Source organism: Phalaenopsis equestris, unplaced genomic scaffold, assembly GCF_001263595.1.
Source record: "Phalaenopsis equestris unplaced genomic scaffold, ASM126359v1 Scaffold000411, whole genome shotgun sequence".
NCBI classification, from domain to species: Eukaryota; Viridiplantae; Streptophyta; class Magnoliopsida; order Asparagales; family Orchidaceae; genus Phalaenopsis; species Phalaenopsis equestris.
Window position 1 is genome coordinate 225,617 of NW_018164852.1, and position 24,798 is coordinate 250,414.

Consider the following 24,798-nt stretch of genomic DNA (forward strand, 5'->3'; position numbering starts at 1 on the left):
AAAAAAAAATGAATGAAAAGGGAAGGGCTTTTGATTAAAGATGGAATTGAATGAAATGGGTATTGATATAGCTTTTGAAAATTTAGAAAGTCATTCCTTATGGATTATTCTCTCTTGTTTTGTGACATATGACAAGTTCTTGAAACTTTGTTTCAAGAAATTGTAAACTTGATATAAATTGAATTCATAAAGAAGTTTGGAAATTCATAAAATTGTCACGAGTTGATTCATTTATGAAAAGTGAGAAAATGATATTTTCCTAAGATTGATTCAAGGACCTTGAGGCTTTATTTAATGAAGTTCAAATTGCATTTTTGAAGTTTTATTCATTAAAATTTGATTTACATGTTGAGGCTTTCATATATCGATTTGAACATTTTAAGTGTTGATTTTTTGAGATCACATTCTTTTTTTTTACTTTTTTATGAATTTAAACGTCTTTAGACCGATACATTCATGATTTCGTTTTAAGCTTTATTGGTTTGACTTTATTTTAAAAATGAATTCTCATTTTCGTTTGTTTTATTTTTTTTTAACGGTCAAGTTAAAAATGAAAATTTTCGATTTAATTATATTCAGAAATAATTCATAATCTTAAGGGAAATATGAGAGAAAGAGAAAGGGAGAGAAAATTAAAAATAGAATTTGGATCTTAGAGATGATAAAACCAAAAGAGGGGATAGGATAGCAAATCATTCACCGTTCATTTTGCACATGAAAGATGAAATTGTAAATTGGAAGAATAGTTGAAGGTTGGAAGAGAGTGAGAGTTTAGATAATGATTAGGGACATGGATTGAAAGATCAGTAGACCTGCACTTAGATCCCTTAAGCTTTGAATAAACTTAAATCAAACTACCCTAACTAAGATTGAAGCACACTTCATAACCAACCCTTTTTACCAAAATTTTAGGTTTACCCCTAGATTTTAGGAGTCTGATGTAGAGCTAAGCTTGATTTAAAAGATGTTCGGGGATTAGTTGAGGGACACTTAATTGAAATTAGACACTTTAGAACACTTCAGACCCAAATTAAAATGTAGGTTTCTTTGGTCTTAGGAGCACACCTTGAGAGAGTTCATCCTTCTAATGTTCAAATGATCCTAAGAGGTCAGGCATCTGACCCCAATTTACTAGGACACTAGACACGAGGGTGTACTAGTTTGTGGTTCATTACTAATTTAATTAAATCAAATAATGAAATTTTTACCTTAACTTGACCAAAATTGAAACCCAATGCTCCGGGATTTGAATTTGTTTTACACTCAAATCCTCCTCACAATTAGGAACATTCCCAATATCACAAATAAACTTCCTATTCTTGGTCTTTTATATGTGATATTGCATTTTGTTTTATTTGTTCGTCTTTTTCCTACAATTTACCTATTTTCTCAAGTTTTTTAGGTCATGGTTTCTCCTTTCACACAACGCATAATAGCTAAACTTAAAGGAGCAATGAACCTCTCAGGTGTACAGATTTAATTTATATTACGACATTTTATTTTCCCAGCATGTTATATTGTTCTCATAGTCTGTTATACTATTTTCTCAGCATGTTATATTATTTTTTCTTTCTATTATACAATATATTGTTTTTTTATACTGCATGTTTAGTTATTTTTTATACATATTATGTCTTAGTTTAGGAAAACCTGGTGGTTAGGTGCATTTTCAAAACCAAAACTAAACCAGGAGGTGCTATTACGAAGAGTTTGGAGCGAACAGCATGGGCAACACGACGAAGAACAACTTCTAGATGGATCTGCAACAGCAAAAACATCAAAACACGCCACATAAGCATTTTCACAACACTATACACTTTCCTTAATTTAAGTAACAATCCATAGGACTTCGAGGTAGTTTGTCTAGCGCAACATAAACCCTCATATATCGCTTTTAGGCTTTCTCCACAACCCTGTTGTGTAATTATAAGTCCTAACACTTTAGAATTCCGAGATTACCGTGCGGTATGATGTAAATCCTCCTATCTTTTAGGCTATTTACACAGTCCGATATTGTGTAAACATAAGTCCTAACTCCTAAATAATTTACAGGATTGAAATATTAAATAAGCATCACATCATTTCAAAAGACATGAAGCCGAACAATAGGATAGTTGGGAGTTCACTGGGGTTTTCCCCGAATCCGTGATATCCCCTACTTTTCTTACTTTTGGATTCCTTAAATAATTGTTCCTATTTTGAGTCATTCTCATTTGATTTTCCCATGTCCAATCGTGAAAACCTAAACTTTAAAATCTTGAAGGCAAAACCACATGATCTTAATCGAAAGTTTTCTTAAATGACCCCCAGTCATTTAAGATGTAATTAACTATAGGGGTTTGCCTTTATAGGGAACCTGAAACCCAGATAAAATAAACAATATCTAATATTTTTATGTTAGGTATGGGAACTTATTGGTCTTTTTATAAAATATTTCGCAGACCAAAATGGATGTCACAAATTCTTTAATCTGGGTGATTGAATCTCTATTACAAGTGATATATTTATTCTTCGGAATAAGTGTATTACTTGTAGTATTGTATTCAATCATCTAAACTATTTAAAATGTGAGACTCGTTTGGTCTCACTTATTTTAAAATTAAAATGTTACTTTTAAAAATCAAAAAGGGTTATATTCATATTTAAATTATTTTCAAAATCACAAAATCATCACTTTTTCAAATCACGAAGGTTAAAAACGGCCGCCAGTATGATAATGTGTTAAATGTGAAGTTGCAAGGAGGGGATAGAAAGATAAAAGAATAAATGGTGAAGAAATTAAGTTGAATCAAACACATTAAAACCATACTAGAATTAGTGTTTCTCGAGATTTCAAATTTGTAAACAATAGTCCCAATGACTTGCAAGAAAGTTTGTCTCACCTACCTGTCATTAATTTTAAAAAGGCACCTATTAATATAGGTTTTTTTTAATTGAAACTTGATATTTCATTATCAATTGATTTAAATTGGATCTGTTTTCTTATTTACAGCAATAGTAGACCTTATTATTCTTTAAACATAACTTCTCATGAATATCTTCGTGCAGATTGTGCATATATTATGCAAATTATTGTTTAAATTCACAAGGCCTGCGCTTAGAAAAACGTACAGCAAGCTTTGTTGATTTTTTAAGCCCATATTGTATAACAAATTCAAATAAACTAATGTCATAGACCTAGAAATAAACAAACTATATGAAAATTTATTTATGGACAGTAATAAATCCCAATCAGATATATTCTCTTAAATCAAATAGCATAGCAAATCACCTAGACTCCAATTAATTACTTCAATTTGATCACTAATTTGAGAATGAATAAACATATAAAAATTTAAATAGTGTTCCTACGTTCTTCCATAGAATTTTGCAACTCTTGAATTTTACATCTCTGTTAGATGCAATAGTTTTAAATAATCCATACAGATTAACAATTTCCTTACAGTACAAATTTTAAAGCATGAGATGAAACAATAATTTGAAAACATGGAATGAAAATTCTGCATTATAACAATATAAATGCAACACCTAGGTTCAAGCTAGCGCAATAATATTTAACTTGAGTCATGATTTAAATCTTACTTAATCAAAATGCCCTACTGCACTAGCATCACATGATACTACTATAAGGAAATCTCAACAAAAAAAAGGAACAGCGATGCAGAGTGAAGTTGCCTTTATTGATCATGAAATGTTTATTAAGCATAGAGCATTACATAAATCAAGACATATCTAATTGGAAGTCTTTATAAGTGACTAGATCCTTTTCTATGATATCAAAATTGGCCAAATGAACTTGCACAGTGTATAAGTGGCATCAACCTTAACTTAAGATATCAATTAGTTTGTTTCAATTTTAACGTTGCATTTTAGCACAAATTTATGTTTCTTTTAAGCCATTTAACATGCCTATATCCAGATTTAATCTGGAAGTTCAAATATTTTAAAACCTAACAATCCAAATATGTCAAATTCCTTGGGCAAAAGGTAATGCCTCCAGTATCAAAGAGATTTACAGCAGCACGGAACTTTCGCTCATAACTGGAGCACTCTAGATTATGACTAATTTAACTTCTCACTAAATTAGGTGTCATTGATTTCCATCTTGACCTAAAACATTCCCGTAAATTCCAGAAACACTACATGAAACCTCAAAATATTATTAAAATCAAGTAATATTGAAACATGTGCGTTAATAAGTCTCATTTTAAGGTCATTAAATATGTGTTCAAATGATTTTTCCCACTTAAAATCCACTTTTTCAAGGCAATTAATTAGCAGTTCCATGAACACTACATCCCAAAATAAACTGTCAATAAAAACTATCCAAACATAGAAACTTGGAATATTGTGAATAATGGGAGGTGTTGGTCAATCTTTTAATTTCTTAACCTTATAAAAATCAATAAATAAGCAATGGATAGAAAATATAAATCCCAAAACTATGATATATGAGATAACAGAATAATAATTCTCCATAGGCGGAAGTAGGCTTTTAGTACTAACTATTTAAAGGCATTCCAAAAAAATGTGTCTCTAAATTATTGCAAATTAAAATTGCAATGGGTACAGACCACAAAATTTTCCTATAAAAAGGTCATGGTAGTTCTTTGATTTTTTTTTAATAAAGGATCGTGGTTCATAACTCTAATTACAATACTTCGGGCATTAGTTAATCCAAAGCTCGTTGCCATCATTCATACAAGCCAGGTCCATCATTCATCTTAAAAGCATTCCTTCACCCAAGTAGAAATGGAAGAGATATATGGAAGAAGATAAGATTCATGTGGGAGAGACCATAGTAGGACTGGAAGAGATGGAGTTTCATAAAAAATATGATTAATATAATCACAAAACTTATAAAGTGAATTGTTATTCACCTCTTTGTTGACCATTTAAAAATAAATAAATAAATAAATGTCCTACCTGCTCCCGCCAAAGGATCTGATAACTACTCCCACCCATTCTCTGTTACAAAACGGAACAAAGCCAGTTCGCATGGCATACGCATAAATAACACATCTCCATGTTCAAGCACCTCACACCGGAACCCCATTCGGAACACATCAATTTTTCTCCCTTCCCCCTCTCGTGAACAAAAGTGGTGAGATGCAGTCACAATTAAAGCTAGTCGAGAAAGCAACGAAGGGATCACAGCATATGGAGAAATCTGAAACTCCCATCTTTCTCTCCTTCTGCTCTACCTTCAATTTGAAACCCTCGTTGAAGCCCTCTTCATCGTTTCTTTGTTTGTTCCGGCCCAAGAAGCACGCTCAACGTCTCTCTTTCTCCGTCTCGCAAGCCCAACCGCAAAAGCCGCACCTCTTTCCTATTCGAATTGCAGAATTGAACCGTTCCTCCATCCTGCTTCCTTTTCCTCTGCTTCACAACATATGACGGAATCACATCAAAACATAGAAGCTTTTGCTTCTTTGCATTTACGCGAAACCCAAGCCGAGAACCCCTCTCCCTCATTTCTTATTTGAGCCCACCGCATGATCCTAAGCACAACCTGCCAGCACCTAACTCGCTATTCCTTCCTATCTGAGCCAACTCAACATCCCCCTCCCCCTCTCACTATTTCTCTTTGACCACGAGAAAAATAAAAAACAAAAAATATATTGAGCAACACCATCTTGCTAATTCCATATCGTCGTTGTTGTCTCTCTCATAAGCAAAGGTATAAATGCAGGGAATTTTCAAATACTTGTTCAGGATGTTCCAACCCTGCAAATAAATTTATGCTTGTGTCATTTTTTGCAGGTTAATTGAGAACCATACGCATCAATAAGACCAATGGGTTCAAATAATCTGCTAGGGCTGCAGTGTCTTGTGGCACTGACCAACACATCTTCTAGACAGTTGTGCAAGTGAGGTACACTTCTCAATGCCTCCTAAGCGGGGCCAATACCAGAAGGCTGCCGAAATTGCCGATGATTTTGGAATTGCAACAAATAAATCTACAATTTGAACTTTTTCAATTATTTGGACATTACTTTAAAATGAATAAAAAATAAGAAAAGAGGAAAATATAAATGGTGAAAAAGATAAAATTGTTGTTGAATTTGCAATATCTCTGCTAGTGAATAGAATGGGACTTCTTTAAAGCTCAAAATGAAATCTCATATGCATTCCAAAATTATAATGTTCACATAAAGTTTCAAAAGATTTGGAGGATTTCATCATGTAACAAGTCTTAAAGTAGTTTAACTTCTATATAAATATCTCAAATTTTGTGCAAACACTATAGGATTCATACTATTAGTTGTTTAAGTATTTTCAAGTTATGTACATGCATCTAAATAATAAGATATTAGTGCAATTAATAAGTTTAAATTATTTAAGTTTTGGCACTCGTATTTTAAGATCTCTTTTAAATCTAAGTTATTGCCAAACAATACATGTTAATACTTAAAAATATCACGTTATATTTTTAAGAGCAAAAAAAATTGCAACTATATTTTCCGAGTGTGGCAAAATCAATATAATTACATTAAGATGCATATAAATTAGCAAATAAAGTCAGCATGACCAATATATAGAATGCTCAAATATTGAGTTCGAGAATACTATAGGGGCTAACTAAAAATTAAATTTAAAATGCATGTGTGTGCTCCACCAAATTGACTAATGCTTACATTTGAACAGTCTGAGAATTTTGCATGGGTTCAGATTAAACTTGTGCTCAAATATCTCTTGCTTTGAAATATGCGCAAATCTATATTGAAAAATGTAGAGGCTTATTTTAAAATTAATAATTCTCATGTTTAAATTCAAATTCAAATTATTTTAATTTTAGCACACACTCAAGAAAGTCACAATATTTATACATTCTAAGTCCATTCAACTAGTATGATCGTCGTATTCTTGAGAACCAAAGTCAATGAGTCTAGTACTATAAATTTACAAGTTCAAACTACCTAGTCTGATATAGTTGATGAGACTAGTATTTTATAAATTTAAAATAACAAATTTTAAATAAATTGTAAACATAAATGTTTCAAATGTCTAGATACCTGATGATAACCAAATTGATTAAAATTTTCAACAGGTGGCTATTTAAAAATCAATTTTCAATAAATTCAACTATTATAATTTATGAAGCCAATCCTCCATAAGCAGAAAAGAGTTGACAAGGTTCATGTATAATCATATGTCAATAATAAGTCTGATCCTCTACAAGCAAGATGTAAATTTAACAGGGTTCAAATCAAGTAATAAAATTCTCACGGGTATGTTGAAAAAAAAATCTCAACTGAAAGAGTCAATTTCTAAATCAAGTCTTTCAAATCAAAATTTCAAATTAGCAAGCCAAAACATTCAAGTTAAAATTAATCACCTAAAAGCTTAAAGCAAACTCCATCCATCCTCTGTAATAAATTTACCAAGAATGACAAACTTTTGATTGATTTCAACACACAAAGAGTAAATGTAAGGTCAAGTATATTACTATATTCATACTCAAAACAATCTCAAATTAGTTAGGATGAGACCCAGATCCTCTGTTAGCGTGGTTCAGCCCAACAGCTCCACAAAAGTTGTTATTATGACCAGTACCCTCTGACTAAGTGGTCACCGCCAAATGACAATCTTGACCTCACTTTTGTTGAGGTCTTATTTCTCACCTTTACTTTTCCTCTATAGCTTAAGATTTAGCTTTGGGTAATTCTTTAGAAGCTAATCGAAAGAACTAGTTGATGGTTGAGACCCAGATTTGAAAACTAAACCAAATATTTACTCTCTTTGATTTGATATATACTTAATCTTTACTCCTTAACACACGATTCGGTGTTGAGCTAATTACTGTTAAGGCATTAAATTTGAAGGTTGAGTACCCCATAAGTTCTTGGATATAAAATCTAGTTGATCCATTGATATTAGAGACTTGATTTTATGGCTTAAGCGTATGTTGCCACCTCCAAAATAAAATAAACGTTAAATTTATTTGAAATTTAAATCCAATCCAACTTAAAGATAACCTAAATTCAATCATACTTTAAAATAAATCAAATCCATATTAAATCACAAACCATAAGTTCAAATTTAACTTAAATACAAATTCAAACTTAATTCAACTCAAATTAATTTTAAGAACAAATAAATTCAATTCAAATCAAACTTTAAATTCTACATACAAGCATTATAAAATCGCATATCCACCCAAATTCAAACAATCAAATCATACAAAAACTTACACTCAAATTAAAGCTCAATTCTAAATACATTTAAAACTATAAACCTCCAAACCCAAACCATTTTTTAACCTAATCTAACTCCTTCAGACTATTCAACTTCCTTCACATTGCATAAAACTCATCTTCCTCATTAATCCTTCAATTCACCCTAGCCTTGACCGGACCCAACCCATCCAAACTCTACATTCAAGTTCAAGCTCAAATGACTACCAAAAAAAGCTTCTTCCTCCATAACCATATCTTCCACGTGGCCATTTTCCATTGGTTTGTTCCATAACTACCCAACAGCCTCGGTAATTCCTCCTTGCGTCCTTGCTAGTTCAAAACAGCGAGCTAGCTCCTCTCCATGCCCTCTTTTCCCCATAGTTATTGCCATGAAAGCCAACCAAACCCACCAAAGTTCACCATCCCATGTGGAAGCCTCGCATTGGCCAAGTTCTTTGACTTTCCACCTCAGCAACAAATCATTTGGCACCAATAATTGGTGCCATTCATGGGACTAATTCACTGTCCAATCGAGCCTCATTCCACCAACCTTAAGCTCCTATAAAAAACCCCTTTCCCATTCAATTCATGTTAGCTAAAACTTTGATCCCATAGCTCCCACATTCCATAACCTTCTCCTAAAGCTCAAATTCCCTAGCCTCTCATTTCCTTCAACCCTCCCTACTACATTTCTCAATCCCGAACCAGGACACATCCAATTTCACCGATCTATTCTTCAATTTCGCAATCCAAGCTTTCGAAAAGCTTCCCTAAAACCTCAAAACTCTTCCACAGTTGATCTTTCATCCAATCAACCCCTATTACTCATTGCTCGAACAACCCGAGGCGCATCTTGATCGAGTTGGCGGAAGGAGCAATCAAGGCTAATAATTGATGTAGGAGGGTTGATAATGAGCTCAGAACGATCACTCTAAAGGAACCAGACGCATTGATTACATTTGCTCAATATGTATTCTTCTAAAACTAAGATTTAAGGCCTTGGTGGTAGTCGTTTGGACCATTAGGATTCCACCATTAAATCTTCAGGATTTGGAGTGATAATGCTTTCAGTCCGTATAGTTTTTTTTTTTTTTTAAATGCATTGATTGTTTGGATAATGTTATTTTCGTTGGACGGCTTCAATTCGCCATCTCATTTAGGATGATGAACAGACAGAACGATTAATTGACGGGACAATGAACCAATGAGCTCTATTTTGTATGTGTATCGTGTGGCGACTCTGATCATTCCAATCGGTGGATGGTTTGACCAGCCTTACACCCGCGGTTAGACACAATCATTCTTGATCATCACCTAACCAATAGGATGTCGTCTCATGTTTAGGTGAACGAACCGAAGCATGCAGTGTGGAAAGGGAGGCTGAGGTGACATATCTTCTAATAAATTTCTCTTTAAAAAATTATGAATTTAAAACAAAACTTTGAAAATTCATTAAAAATAAAAATAAAAACACCCTAAGCTCAAGATAATGTGTAGAATTATATGGAACTAAAAGCAAATAGTGAAACCCAATATATTTCTCTTAATTAAATAAATACATAAAACAGTAAATAAATAAAAGAAAATAAAATAAAAACCTAAAAATCCTAAAAATTTTAAGAATGATTAGTTTTAATTATATAAACCTCCTGTAATTTTTCTGATGACCGAAAAATAATAAATTCCACATAATGTAAATTTCATTAATAACTGATCTTAAAAATAATAAAAAATTAATAAATAGAATATTTGGAAACAACACTTTGAAAAAAATCAGAACACCGACGTAACTTCTGAAATGACTAAAACACTTTCCACCAATAAATCAATATTTAAAAATAATTTATGTATATTTACAATTTTGGAATTACAAAAATTACATGAAATCAATAAAATCAATTGCAAAGTATTTGTTTATTGATATGTTGGAATCAAGAGAAGAAAAGAGAAGTTAATTTGAATGTGTAAATTAGATAGAAATGTATATTTGTAATTTGTAACATTACACCTATACCTTTCTTACTTTTCAAAGTCTTATAATCAAATTAATTTGAAATAAAATCTAACGAATTAGTAAAATAAGATAAACTTAATTAAGATTTATGTATGAAGATTTGTGAATAAAAGGTATATATGTAAATTTTTAAAAAATACAAAATTACATTTAATGAGTAAAATCAAAGAATTATTCACACAAGCTTTAAAAGCCACACCAAAAATCATTCCCATTTGATTACCAATAAATGATAATCAATTTACATGCTTAATTTATAAAGTTAGGTAAATATGTAATTTCCAAAATTACATATTTACCTTCTATACTAAAAATCTTAATATGAAAAATCTGATGACTTGGTAACTATAACAGTAAAATAAATTGGTCATTGTAACTTCCCAAATTATATATATACCTTCTTTACTAAAATCTTATTATGTAATTTCCCAAATTAAATATTTACCTTCTTTACTTGAAATATTAATATGTAAAATCTGATGAATTGGTCACTATAACAGTAAAATAAATTGGTCAATGTAACTTCCCAAATTATATATATATACCTTCTATACATAAAATCTTAATAAATAAAATCTGATTAATTGGTCACTGCAGATAAACGTAATTAAAATTTATGTATGAAGATTAGTGCTAAAAAGGCAGACACGAAAAATTTTAAAAATTACAAAATTACATTTAATGAGTAAAATCAAGAAATTATTCACCCAAGCATTAGAAAACATTCCAAATTGATTAACCAAATTGACACCAATAAATGATAATCAAATTACATCCTTAATTTAAAAATACAGGTAAATATGTAATTTCCCAAATTACATATATACCTTTTTTACTTCAAATCTCAATAAATTGATCAATAAAGTTCAAATCATCTCAAAACTGGGTTAATTGACTTCATAACAAAAACCAATATGTTGAATACTAGAATATCAATTTGAAATTTATTTTGGAGGAAATTGGTAAATGTGTAATTTCCAAATTTACCAATATACCCATTTCAGCTTAAAAATTTCAACACTAACTCATTTAAACTTCATATTCAACCGAAGTTTTACCATTAGAACATCTTAACAGAAAGAAAACAATAAATATAAAAATCATTGAATAATTTTACTTTAAATTCAATTTAAACAATTAAATAATTTTATAAAATTCAATAATTCATAAAAAATCCATTTGAACTTGGAAAACCATGAAAATTTCAGGGTTTGTTTAGAATTCAATTATAAGCATCCCTGCAAAATTTCATAACATTTAGAGACCATTTGGATTTATTTTGAATTTTTAATTGAAAAGTACATTTAAAATTCAAATAACTATAAAAATTTAAACAAAAATCAAAAAATCATAAAACTTTTACAAAAATATGTTTGAGGTTAATAGCAACTTATAAAAATAAATTAAAGAGATTTTGAAAACATGTGATTCAAAATATACAAAATTCTTTAAAAATTTTAAAATAAATTAAATTTTAATTATAAAAAAAATACATAAAATTCTATTATATAAAAAATATAACTACTTCTCTAAGTGGTACAAGGTTTTATAAGACTTTAATATTATAATAAATTCTAATTAAAAAAATCATAAAAATCCATCAAAATTCACAAAACAAAAAAAGGGTTAAATAAATATTTTTTGGATAAATTTAAGCATGAAAAAAAAAATATCATAATTTGAACAAAAATGTCTAGATTTAACTAACCAAACTTTTCTAGCACAAATTATTAATGTTTGTGTTCTATCACCGACCTTAAGTTTAGATTAAGGTGATTTTGATTGTGATTGTGTTGCTTCGCTTTTCTTTGATTGTTGTAATTGCCCGTTAGTATGAAATGTTAGACGATTAGCAAGTTGTTTTGTGAAACCTATTTATTTTGCAAGAGACCATGCCGAGCGGGGCAATTGCTAAATCACAAATATAAAACTAACATGTTTGTTCTGCGAGTGCTAAATAAAAATGAAAGCATCATGAATTCTAACTTTATTTTGCAAGGTGTAATACTAAGCTTAGGCGATGTAGTAAATGTATATTTACTTTCCCGTTGAGTATGTTATAGAATTTAAGGGTCTGTCTTAGTTGATCGCATGTGAATGTTTGAAATGTTTGAGATGGAACTATAACGACACGTCGGAGCAAGGATGAACCTTAACAAAAAAATAAATAAATAGAACGAACCTCTATCAAAAGCAAGGATGAACCTCAAATCAAAAGCTAAAGGATGAACGCTAAAGCATCAGAACAAGAGCCAAAGACGTCCAGATAGCCTAATCGGCCGACGACTCTTCCTTAGGTTTAAGACTTCTTACCTTTTTCTCTATAATAAATGATTTTCTTTTATTCAGCGTTTGCGTGTTGCTTTTATTCTGTGCTGGCTTAAAATTTGCCTCTTTTTCTAGGTTTGTAGATTGTCTTATTAGGCTCTATAGGGAAAATTTTTCTACCCCAACTAAAACAATTAAAACTTAATTTTTTAAAATGAAAATTCATAACCAAAATAATAAAAACAACACATTACATTCAAAACCTAGAAATATAATGAAGCATAAATAAGAAAATGAAATAAAATAAAAATAACTAATAATCCCTCAATTTAAGAATAGACAAAAAAAATCCCTCTTAGGCATATTCATACATATTGATTTCTTTTCATTATCTACAGGACTTCACTTATTGCATGCAAAAGGTGATTTATCTTGTGAGGATCACTGTCTTTATAGAGTGAGTTTGTCAATCGTATACTCCACTTGGCCTTAAAAGTAATCTTCCATGTGTGTATCATTAAAGATTGCATACCCATACACCGCTTACCTGACACTAAAATATGAACAAAATGAATTCACATTGTCTAAATAGGATAACAAATTTTATAAATTTGAAATGATAAAAATGATTTATGCATTAGTTTTAAACATTGGCATACTAATCATGTTTAGTCATCTAGATTTTATAATCAAGTTGTTATAATTACTTTCTCTTAAAAAATAGCAACTTATCTTATCTTATATTTCATAAAACTGACAATACATCATTTTAGGATGTTAGGTGGGTTTAGCTGGGGGCCCCATCGAGGCAGGGTTGTAAGTCAAGTTGAGTTGGGCTTGTCTAATCCTTTGTGTAATCGTAATATAAGTCTATATATATCGTATTTTCTCGTTAAACTAGATTTTGAGGCCTTACTTATTCAGTAGATCTCCCCTTTAATTTTAGAATTTTGAGGTTGTTTGTTTTATTACAACAAAAGTGTCATTTCCTAAGTTTTTTTATGAACGTATATCCTAGGATATAAGTCCTAACTTTCTAATAAATTTGAACTTATTTTTTTCAATTTCAAAATTAATAAACACAAACCAAAGGATAGTTGAAGTGTCTTTAAGCCTCTCAATAACTTAAATTTGCCCTGCTTCTCCTTTAGATTTCGAAAAAAAATGTTTTTGTTATATCTTTCCCGTTTGAAATTCCAAAATAAATAATAGTGAACTAAAATTTAAAATTCTTGAAAACTTAATCGTAGTCTTATTCGATAGTTTTAATAAAAAAAAATCTCTTAAAATATAATTAATTATAACCCTTGGTAATTAATAACCAAGGTTAATTTAAACTTCATCTAGACTTCGAATTACATGGGGGAAATTTTGTTGGTTTAAAATGCAGACCCATAAAATATTGAATAAATTTCTTTATATAAGTAATTGAATATCTCATAAAAGTATTTCTATCTTTTGATATGGTACTTTGCTTTTGATGTCATTTTTTATTATTAAAATAAATTAAATATTAAAAATTTATGAGGTAGACACAAAATAAAGCAACACCGCCATTAAATTACGGTCACGACCAAAATTTATTATTAGCTAATATCAACTTAAATTTGTCCCATTAGGCAAACAACCACAACAAATCCATAAGAGTTCCATAGATTAAGGCTGCGTTTGGCGCAGCTTATTGGGCTACGGCGGTGTTTTGAAAACGCCGCAACAGTGTTTGGAAAATGCATTGGACCAGCTGATTAGTGCCGCTCCAAAAGGCTGGGTGGGAAATTGTTAATAGCGTGCGAAGCGGTAGGCCTCTCACATCCTGCGTCTACATAGAGTTTTAGGCTGAAGTTTTCCTGCTTTGCCCTTCTCCACTCTCCCTCGCTCTCGCCTTCCCGATCTACCTTCTTCCTCACCCGCGCCGAGATCGAAACCAAGGTAAATATTTGTAATGAAAATCGCCATTCTCGCCCTCCCCGATCTTTCTTCTGCTCATTCTCGCCTCAAATGAGGTATGTCGTCTTCCTCCTCCCCGATTTTTTGTTGGTGTGCACTTGATATGAGCTAAACTCTACCATAATGGGGTGGATCTAAGGGTGGCCTGAGCTAAACTCTGTCTTGTATTTCACCTTTTAAAAAACCCTTCACAGAAAAGTGAGCAGAGAAGAGAAATTTTTCAGATATAAGGGTGTTGTTGGCAGACTTCTTAAAATTGTGGTAGGATATTTGGAGTTGGTTGATACCTGAAATTTTATGACATCTCTTTTTTGTTGGTGTGCACTTGATATGCATTGAAGGATATCAAAAAGGAATTGGTTAACCACCATGATTCACGCATTTGTTTTAGGGTCATAAGCATTTGATAATTGGAGTGCCTTGAAGTTTTTCTTTTGTTCAGTAAAGGCAAGAAATGGGATCTTCGAACACGCTACTGAAGTTTTTTCTTTTGTTCTGTAAAGGCGAGAAATGGGATCTTCGAACACATTACTAATGTTTTCGAACTATTCTCCAATGCCCCTATCTTCATTGGCTTATCATGTAGTTTTTGTGACATAAAATAGATGTACACAACTATGCTTGCTTAGGACAAGAAATGGGATCTTCGAACATATTGTCTACATGTTTAATTACCATAATTTGGTAAATTAGAAGCTTGTCATTCTTCTGCTGCTAACATTACTGCTGATTTGGAAGTAGGGGGAAGAAAAAAAAAATGTTGAGGGGCATTTACATACTGATTTGCTAAATTTTATGTTAATACTGATTCTCTTTTCAATTTATGCAACTTTCCAATTCAAGGCAACCAAGAACTCATTTTTTTGGAAGGTCCACTGTCTCCATTCAGTGATAGACAAGTGGGTTGGTGTAGTTACTAGTCTGAGGCTGCACACTCACTTTTTTTATGCGTATTTCGGTCGAACCAGTTTTCGTTTATTTTTTTCGTTTGTTTTGGTTCTCTTGTTGCTTTATAGAATGTAATTTAATTTTCTGATATGACAAATGATTTTCTATTGTTTTATCTCAATAGCAGCATGAGTTCTAGGGTTTCAGGGACCTCCCAAGTTGTGTTGTGTTACTGCGGATTGTTGGCTTCATTACTCACGTCACGACAGTCTCCCAGCAGTGGAAGATAGTTTTACGGTTGTCGGAGGGGCATTGCAGTGCGATGTGGTTTCTTCCGTTGGGCCGACATTCCGGCATACTCCGTTGACAACAGTGATCGTTGTACGACGATTTCACAGTAGGACAGAACAGTTGAGGACAGATGGGGTCAGAGTTTAAATTAAACATTTTAAAATTTTTAATCTTGTAATTATATTTCTCTTTATTTTATTTCTTCTGATACTCACGAGATAGTGAGCAGTGTATTCTATTTTTTCTAACTGATCTGTAACAGTTTAAGACTTATGTTCTGTGTATTACTCCTCCCATACAGTTCTATTGCAAACAGTTTCACCAAAAAAGGGCAAAATGGTCATTTATCCAGCAACAGCTATCAATAAGTTATTCTGAATAAGCTCCCACAAACAGCAAGTCAGTTTATTCTGATAATCTGCATATTATCAGAATAATCTGTTTATCAGCATATTATAAATAATCAACAGCCGGCCCAAACAGACCCTAAGAAACTCGGGGCTACTTACATGGATTATTCGATCAAGTTGGGTTGATTAACTCCTCTAATTAAGTAAATCAAGGACCACGACGACCCAAAACGACATAACTAGGGTTGTCAAAATGGCTCGTTGTTAGTAAACAGCTCGCACTCGGCTCATTAAGTAGCTCGTGTTCGACTCATTCGTTAAGCAAACGAGTTGAACACAAATAATTTTTTTGCGCTCAATATATAAACAAGCAGAATATGAACAAAGATTTGTTCGTTTATGTGCAGCATGTTTTCGCTAGAAATAATTAAAGTCTATATAGATAGAGAAATAGATAATTGATGAGTATTATTTTTAAATAATTTAATTAACTATAAAGCTTAAAAAATTTATAATTAATTAAAATTATTAATCAAAATATAGAATAAAAATATATTAAACTCAATTTAAATGAATATTTGAATATAAATAATAAGATTTAAATCTCGCCCCTACACTTAAAATCCTACGGCTGCGCGACTAGAGCTGTTAAAATGACTCTTTGTTCGTTAACAGCTCGTGTTCGGCTCGATAAGCAAACAAACCGAATACGAACAAATTTTTTAGCTTATTATATAAACGATATTTTATAACAAGTCGAACCTAAGATCGGCGTTTACAGCCCTAGACAAAATCATGGGATCTTGATCGAGTACATTATTTTCTCCACCATCCACTTTAAGCTCAAGGTTATAAAATTGATAGCCTAAAACTTTGAATGTTGTTATTATATATTGAATATTCGGTGTTTAATGATTAGCCTAAATCGAAAGTTATCTCTTGTTCTAAAAAGACGTAATTAATCATGTCAGATTACGCTTATGAAAAACCTCAAACCCCTTATCAAAAAACACTCACAAAATGAGGACAAAATATATTAATGGTGTCTTCTCTACAATTCAATCTGTCTTCTGAAAACTAGACCCAAAATACCAAACAAAAAGCTCTCAGCTCAACACGAGAGTCTGAGGCGCTGATTTGTTGGGGCCAACACTCTTAAACATTAGTTAGAAAAAGTAGTGGGGTAGGTTGATTTTTTTAAAAAAGAGGCTGCATCTATGGTCATGAAATAGCTTTTCTAGTATGGAGAGAAACATTTGAAGCATTGTTGGTGAAGTGAGTATCTAAATAATAACATTTTATGACAGTTGGGTCTAATTTGCACCTTTAATTTGGAGAAAAATGCACAAAAAGGGAACAACAAAAAACCTTGAGATGAATTTTATAAATAGTCTAAGGGATAAGCTTCGATAAGAGTTTAATGAGAATATTTGAATTTCAGAATTCTTAATGGCATGTGATTTATCAAATATGCAACAGTAAGTATAGTCTCCTAAAAATAATATTTTGAAATGTTACTGGTGATCATAACTAATCGAACAGTTTTCAATCAATGAGAATATTTGAATTTCAGAATTCTTAATGGATGTGATTTATCAAATATGCAACAGCAAATATAGTCTCCTAACAATAATATTTTGAAATGTTACTGGTGATCATAACTAATCGAACAGTTTTCAAAAGATGTGAATTCTTCCCTAAAGCCATCTCATTTTGGTAAGGATGAAAATAAGTACTTCAAAGGACATATATTGGTTTAAGTAGATAATCACCAAAAATTGAATAAAATAGTTCTCTCTGGCTGTGAATCTTAAGGACAAGAAACTGGACTTTAAATTAGATTTCTTAAATAATTGAACATTTTAACAATAAAAACAAAATTTAGATATATTTTCATTAGAAAGATCCGTATGTTTCTAGTATGGCTTGCAACAAAAATTATATGCCATTTGGCATATGAAAATATTCCACGTGGCTGTGAGGGGTTATATAGATAACCAAGACAACTATTTCAAAAATGTTTTAGTAATTGGCAAGTTTCACAATAGATAGATTGAGGGTTTTTATTGATGAAACAGGTAATAGTTTTCAAGGTACATTAAATTAGCATGAACAAGGCAAAAGAGTCACAACTTGATAGCTAATGGTGACATCAAATAAGTAGACTCTAGCTGAAGTCACTCTATTTTTTGCCATTATCAAGATGAAATACAATAAAGAATGAATGACGGGAATTGAAACTCACAGAATAACGTCTCTGAAACTACTTAGAAAAAATGGGAAAAAAATATTAGTAATCCTTATTGCTACAAGCGAAACAGAAAATGACTTATTTAACAAATACACTGCAAAGCCAGCCTCAAGGTAGAAGGGAAAACCCGAAAGAACCTACTCATCAAAACCAAAATCATATACCAGATATTACATAACAAAAAAATGCATAACTCAACGTATAATGAATCCTCACACGTGGAAATCAACTAAAATTTATTTATCACGATCCTGTGAACCACGTTTAGAGGTGTTGAATGGCAGCTGCAGCATATCGTGCAACGCAAATACAGGAAGAACAAATCATGATATAATGTAATGAATGCAAGTGTTGAATGGACTTGAGTTTGCAATACCCTTCCGTATATCTATCGATGATTGCTACACATTAATTTAGTTTTTAGAATTTGATAAAGCAGAATTTAGAAGATTAATTATCCACGGACTTGGTAGGAGAACAATGAAAGGTTTGAATATTAATGTAAATCCTAGAATTACTACTATGACTTTCACAATTCAATAATAAAATCTAGAATGAGATAAAGCTTAACAAAAACTAAAAGCCACAAATCGCATTATTCCAAATTTTAATTTCAACAAAACCTAATCACCTGAAAAATAACAAACAAAATTATTTCATTTCAAATAATATTTAATAGTAATCAAAATATAAAATTCCACAAAAAAATATGAAAAAGTAAAAAATTACTGCAAAAAGATTCCCACTATGAAAAGAAATCTAGCATGTATCGCATTTGACAACAATTCAATCACACACGCTACAAAAAAATAATAACAGCAAGAATGCGGATAAAAATCACCAAAAAGAAAGGATCAACACCTCACAACATTTCAAGAATACCCGCCACCAAAAGTAGTCCTCAAAACCTACGAAATTCTCAAAGCACACACATTCAACATCACGCATAAAATTTGAGAAAAATATTTTGTTCCTTTAGAATTTTCAATATTCAATTATTTTTGCACGCCATAAGGGTCATATGCCCATGAAAGTCCCAAAAGAATGCTCTCTTCATAACCCTGACATCTAACAGAACTAAGAAATTCAAATCACCTAACACTTGAACATTAAGAAAGATTAAGGTTTTATAATTTTCATACATGTATATAGATAGAAGAAAAAAAAAGAGGTGACAACAAAATGCACACATCAGCAATCTAATTATTATAGCAAATCAGTGACAATGAAAAATCACTTAGTGATCCTAGACTGTAACCAATCAATACCCTTCCTTGGGAATCCCAGGATCAGCAGTTGCATATAGGTATTTAGATACTACAATTAGTGGCAGACAAAAATAGCCACAAAAAAAAATAGTTAATAATAGATATAAGAAGCTGAATCTTAAAGATTGGGAACCCTATAAATTGAAAGATAAACTATTTATCAAATTTATTTAATCAGGACACTTGCAATAATTAATCAAACCAACATAACGTAATGGCACATTTTAAGTTTTACCATAAGCCAAGAGGAAAATACAAGGCAGACAAATATAAAATGCAACTTAAAATTCGCTTTCCCACAAAAAAGATACATTGGAATAGAGCAATTTGCACTTCTACTGAATTATTAGCATGTTCAAATCACTGTTTAACTCGTCATTTTCCCCTAGAAAAGTATAAATTGGAATAATAAATTGGAAAACAAATGGAATTTAAGAAAAATATATATATAAAAACTGTATGCACTTGATAGTTATCTTACACGAAAGTACAAAAAGCAGAGATATAATTACCACCAAGAATAGCGGTTGGGAGTTATACTATATAGTTCAAATGAGTTTTGGTGTAGGAAATCAACAATATTTCCATCTATATTTCATGTTCTGCAAGTTGTCAAAGCGGAAAAACATAAGCATAGTGATTTCAACGAAAGCATTTTTTTTTTTTCCAGCACTCAGCAAGGCATCAACCATTAATCATTCAATTACATAAGAGAAAAATCAAATATAGGAGTTTAAACATTCAAGTTGGCAAATATTAATTAAATTAAAGGTGGATAATCAAGTAAAACATTCTGTGAAAACTTGTGTTTATAAACAGAGAAACAATTAATCAGGTGCATATACAAACCGTGCCATCATTTGAAGCTGAAGCTAAGCGGGTTGTCATCGATTGTAATATTGACAAATCTGAAACTTCTCCATCATGTCTGCCTACCAATTGCACCCCATCAACCAGTTGTTCAAGAGGACATTTGAGAGGATCATCTGCAGAAAATTCAGTGCCTCTCCCAACTTTTGGAATATCGATTCTCAATACATTGTTACCGATTCCAACAACCAAAATGTCCTGAAAAAAAAAATATCCAGTCAAAAGATAAAAGATTCCAGCATCATATGGACGAGTTCACACCATTCTACAACAAATGGTGTCACCAGTCAATAAGTACATCCAATGTTTTAAATTGTGCAAATGAGTACTGAGACATTATTGGTTCATGTGGCAAGGTGTAGGCCTCGAAGCGTTTTGAGGTGTAAGCCTCAAAATTAGCAATTGCACCAAGAAAATATATATTTTACTAAGTTCATATATTTTACTAAGTTCAAAATATGTAATAAAAGATAAAATATTGACATAATTACTTATTAATAAATTAAAATGTATTATATTAACATCCTAATATAGACATAATAATAAAATTAATAAATTATTCGAAATAAGAAGTAACATGATAACACCCAAATATTAAATCGTAAAATAAGAATGGTTATACAAACATCAAAATAAGCCATAATAACCTAATAATTTAAAATAAATTTGGTACAAATAGTCCATATTCCATTCATGTTGTCCTCCATAAAAAATAACATCACAAATCACTAAGGTTAGAATTTATAAATTCAAAAATTTTCACCTCTTATCACTTAATAAGTCATCATTGGAACCATCAGCATAATGATTTTTTGGCTTCCTCATTTTATCCTCAATTATATCCATATTCTCTCATTCTTCCAACTCATCTTAAATCCCAATCATCTTCCTCTTAGGTTAATTAAATTTTAAAATATTGACTATGTTAATGGTGACAACTTAATTACATTATCAATTGTAAATTATATGGGTAAACAGGAAATATTTATACGTGCTATCTTACTTATATCTATTTTAAGAAAATCCTAGATCAAATTATGCACGCCTCACCAAAACTTAGGTGAGGCGCGCTCGAGGTGGGCCTCATACTATGTGAATCATAAGCCTCATCCAAAAAGCATTGAGGTATGCCTTAAATCGTGCAAGTTTAAACCATGAGTGCATCTATGTATCAGATGTGTGGTGATGTAAAGCGCCTATTAGATTGATTTGGAAACCTCAGTAGTGTTGGTCAATGCAAAGTTTTGTTTGCCATTACTTGTTTGTGTGAGTGCCAACAAATTCTTGGAAGATACTCTCTGTCTCCTATCAGTTGAATAGCGAGAACAAGTTTTCCACTGATTTGAGGCTTGTCTTCGTGATCAGGCCCCTCATCAACCTTCCATACAAAAATCTTCCCATCTACACTTGCACTGCACGAGAAAAGCAAAACAGCTAGAAAACAGAAATGAAAAATAATGCAGGAAAAGCATGGATAACCTATGAAAGAATACCTTGCTAAAAGGTGAACTTCATCTCCAAAGAAAGCCATGTCAGTCACCCTCTGTCAAAAAAATTCATAAAGTCAGTTAAATCAGCTGAGCATTTGATGGTGAAGACCTAATCGCCCCATGTTCAAGCAGACATGAAGAAGTAAAGCTAAAAAGATATGAATAATTCAAATAGACATAATGTAGCCCATAAACATGAAGAAACAACATTCTCTGGCCACTGTGCTACCTTTTCCTGCTCCATAAATACTTGATAATTTTGAAGTAATTTATCACATTAGAACATTGTCAGTCCCAGCATCTCTATCCTCACCTAATACACAATACCCACCAAAGACGGCTCATTCAAAAACTGATACAATCGTCAAAATTCAAAATAGAGCGACGAAGTGCAACAAAATCATTTGAAGCAATAAACTCCCCCCAAACCCAAACCTTATCCTCATTCCTTCAAACGAAACAAATCACAGCGAGCTTGAAACCAATGTAACATGCCAAAAAAATTTAACAAAGAACAGACTAGCTTGGACATATTATCCTCAAAAGTTTGAAATGGAAAAGGACAGACCTGTGAATGGCCCCGGAGGAGTGATCTCAATGCAGTGTTGATGTTGAGAACCCTGATTGCGCCAAGCTTAAGCCCATAGCAGATGTAGGTCTTGTTAACGGCGATCTGCCTTCCAAGTACAAGCCCCGGGTCCGACGTATACTTCGTGATCGGCGTGACCTCGAGCTGCGGCAGCTGCGTCTCCCCCGGCAACCTTGAGTCTACATCGTGCACAGCTCGTTCCCCTCCTCCAAGATACCTCCCCCTCGGCATCTTTGTGCTCGCTAACCTCGCCGGCTGTGCCTGAGCAACCGCCATAACAGCCGGCGGAGCAGAAGGAACCGCGTAGAGCGTCGCAGGAAGCTCCGACGGTGCAGAAGCCGGTGGCATCGAGGCGGCAAATTCGAGCTGAGCGGGAGGGGAATTTCCGAGGAGGGCCATGAGTCGGGCACCCGGATTCTGTCCTGAGTTATTCAGACCAGGATTAGGGTTGGGTGGGATCGACGGTTGAACGGGATAAGAAACACCGGGACGGTAAAGGTTTTCTTGAGGGTAGTGGATAAAGGGATGGTGATGGAACGGAGGAGTAGGCGTCGCGTAGCTGAAGGCGCCTGGAGGCTGCACCGTCGGATAGGGAAGATGAGGAACACCGGCTGCGTAAGAGGAGGGAGGGAGGAAAGAAGCGTTAGAGTTAGGGTTAGGGTTAGCATTAAGCGAGGGATTAGGGGGCTTGAAGAGCTTCTGCATGTCGAACTGATTAGAATTGCCACCATGAGAGGCCATCGCCGTTGTCTTCGTCGGCGACGGCGTCAACAGAGAACAAAGAAGGAAGATAATGGTGCGCGATGAGGATGTCTAAGGTGCGCCGCGGCGGAGCGGCGCAGGTACAAGATTCCAGAGGTCGCAGTGAAAGGAGAGTGACGGGAGACCGAGCATAGCCACTTGGTAAACTCGCTGGAAGAAGAAAGGCCCGTTACATTATAATGATTATTTAGCTAAAATTTATAATTGTAAATATAAAATTTTGGCTTTTTGATGCATAAATTATTATTTTTTAATATGTATATAAATTTCTCGCTTCATAAAAATCATAGAAATGAACTCCTACATATTTTTATTATGAGAGATAATTAAGAGGAAAAAAATTGAGAATGAGCACGAACAATTCAATGAATGGCATTTCACACAATTTGCATCAAATGTCTCCAAATGAAAGCAATTCCCTCCTCTTCTCTTTCTTACATATCCCCCTCCCTGCTCTCTTTCCTGAGCCTCTTCTCTCATTTTCTTCCAAGCACATGCTTTTCCTACTTTTCTAGTTTTTAACCGAGGACAAGACTTCTTCTGACGCGTTCTCATCTTTTATCATTCTATTCCATCATTTATCTTCTATAAACTTTCTCTTTTATCTTCATCATTCCTTGCAGTAGTTGTAAGATTTAAATTAATTGAAGTACGAGACTTCTCTCATTCTCTTCTTCTCCTACAAGACATATTCTGATTAGTCTCAATGTTTTTTTAATTGATCCCAATTTTTCTTCTATCAACTTTCTTTTTTCTCTTTATCACTCCTTGAAGTACTTGTAAGATTTAAATTAATTAAAGTACGAAACTTCTCTCATTTTCTGCTTCTCCCACCATATATATTATGATCTGTCTCAATGTTTTTTTGATTGATCTCAATTTTTTGTTATTTTTTTTTTCTAGTATAATTTCATTGATATGATTTTATATTCTCATATTTAATCTGGATCAGTCTTATTCAATGTATTGTCACACTGTGTATGTGTAATTAGTATGTAATTTTCTTAAATTATTTGCATCATGTTCAAATTCTGCCCAAAATTTTTAGTTATAAATTATTTAATTTAAGAAAATAAATGATTATAATTATGTTAAATAAAATTTTAATTAAATTATATTTTATGTAATAAATTTTAGTTAATAATAATAATTTAAAAATTAGTTTTAATAATTTAATGATAGTATTAACCTGTATATAGTCTGGAAACCTGACAGTACATGATTGTCGTTCCAAATAATAAAAATAGTATCTTGACCATCTAGCATAACAATGACATGTACATATCATACAGAATTTTTAATATTTTAGCATAAATAGTTATAATTACTTATTTATGGTGTATTAAATGAGTCTCCATAAAATTTTGAACTTAAATTTTTTTCTCCTTCCCTTTCATATTTTATATATTAAAAACCTATTGTTTTCCTTTTGTAAGAACCTCATCCCTTTATCCTGCGGGATAATTTTTTTTTTGTGTTAAATTTCTCTTAAGAATTTGCTCAATATTTTGTAGATAATATTTTTTTTTTGTTGTCATGATATTCTTCTTTCATGTGTTGTTGGGGTCTTGCCTTGCACTTATTGGTTAACAAGGTAAGACTATAATTTATTTAGATTTTTTTTTTTTAA

The 24,798-nt window shown here is 32.1% G+C and overlaps 1 protein-coding gene across 3 annotated transcripts in view; it reads right to left on the reverse strand.

The window, feature by feature from the left end:
* LOC110026997 (enhancer of mRNA-decapping protein 4-like) overlaps positions 1 to 23,329 on the reverse strand; it is a 62,152-nt gene extending 38,823 nt beyond the window's left edge. For all 3 annotated transcript variants that reach the window (XM_020728247.1, XM_020728245.1, XM_020728248.1), the window contains exons 1-4: positions 22,386 to 23,329; positions 21,821 to 21,870; positions 21,586 to 21,739; positions 20,307 to 20,525 (exon numbers count right to left, since the gene is read on the reverse strand). In XM_020728247.1, coding sequence (XP_020583906.1) covers positions 20,307 to 20,525; positions 21,586 to 21,739; positions 21,821 to 21,870; positions 22,386 to 23,147 — 1,185 coding nt within the window. In that variant the 5' untranslated portion in view covers positions 23,148 to 23,329. The remainder of the gene's footprint in view (positions 1 to 20,306; positions 20,526 to 21,585; positions 21,740 to 21,820; positions 21,871 to 22,385) is intronic.
* Positions 23,330 to 24,798: the final 1,469 nt, after the last annotated feature.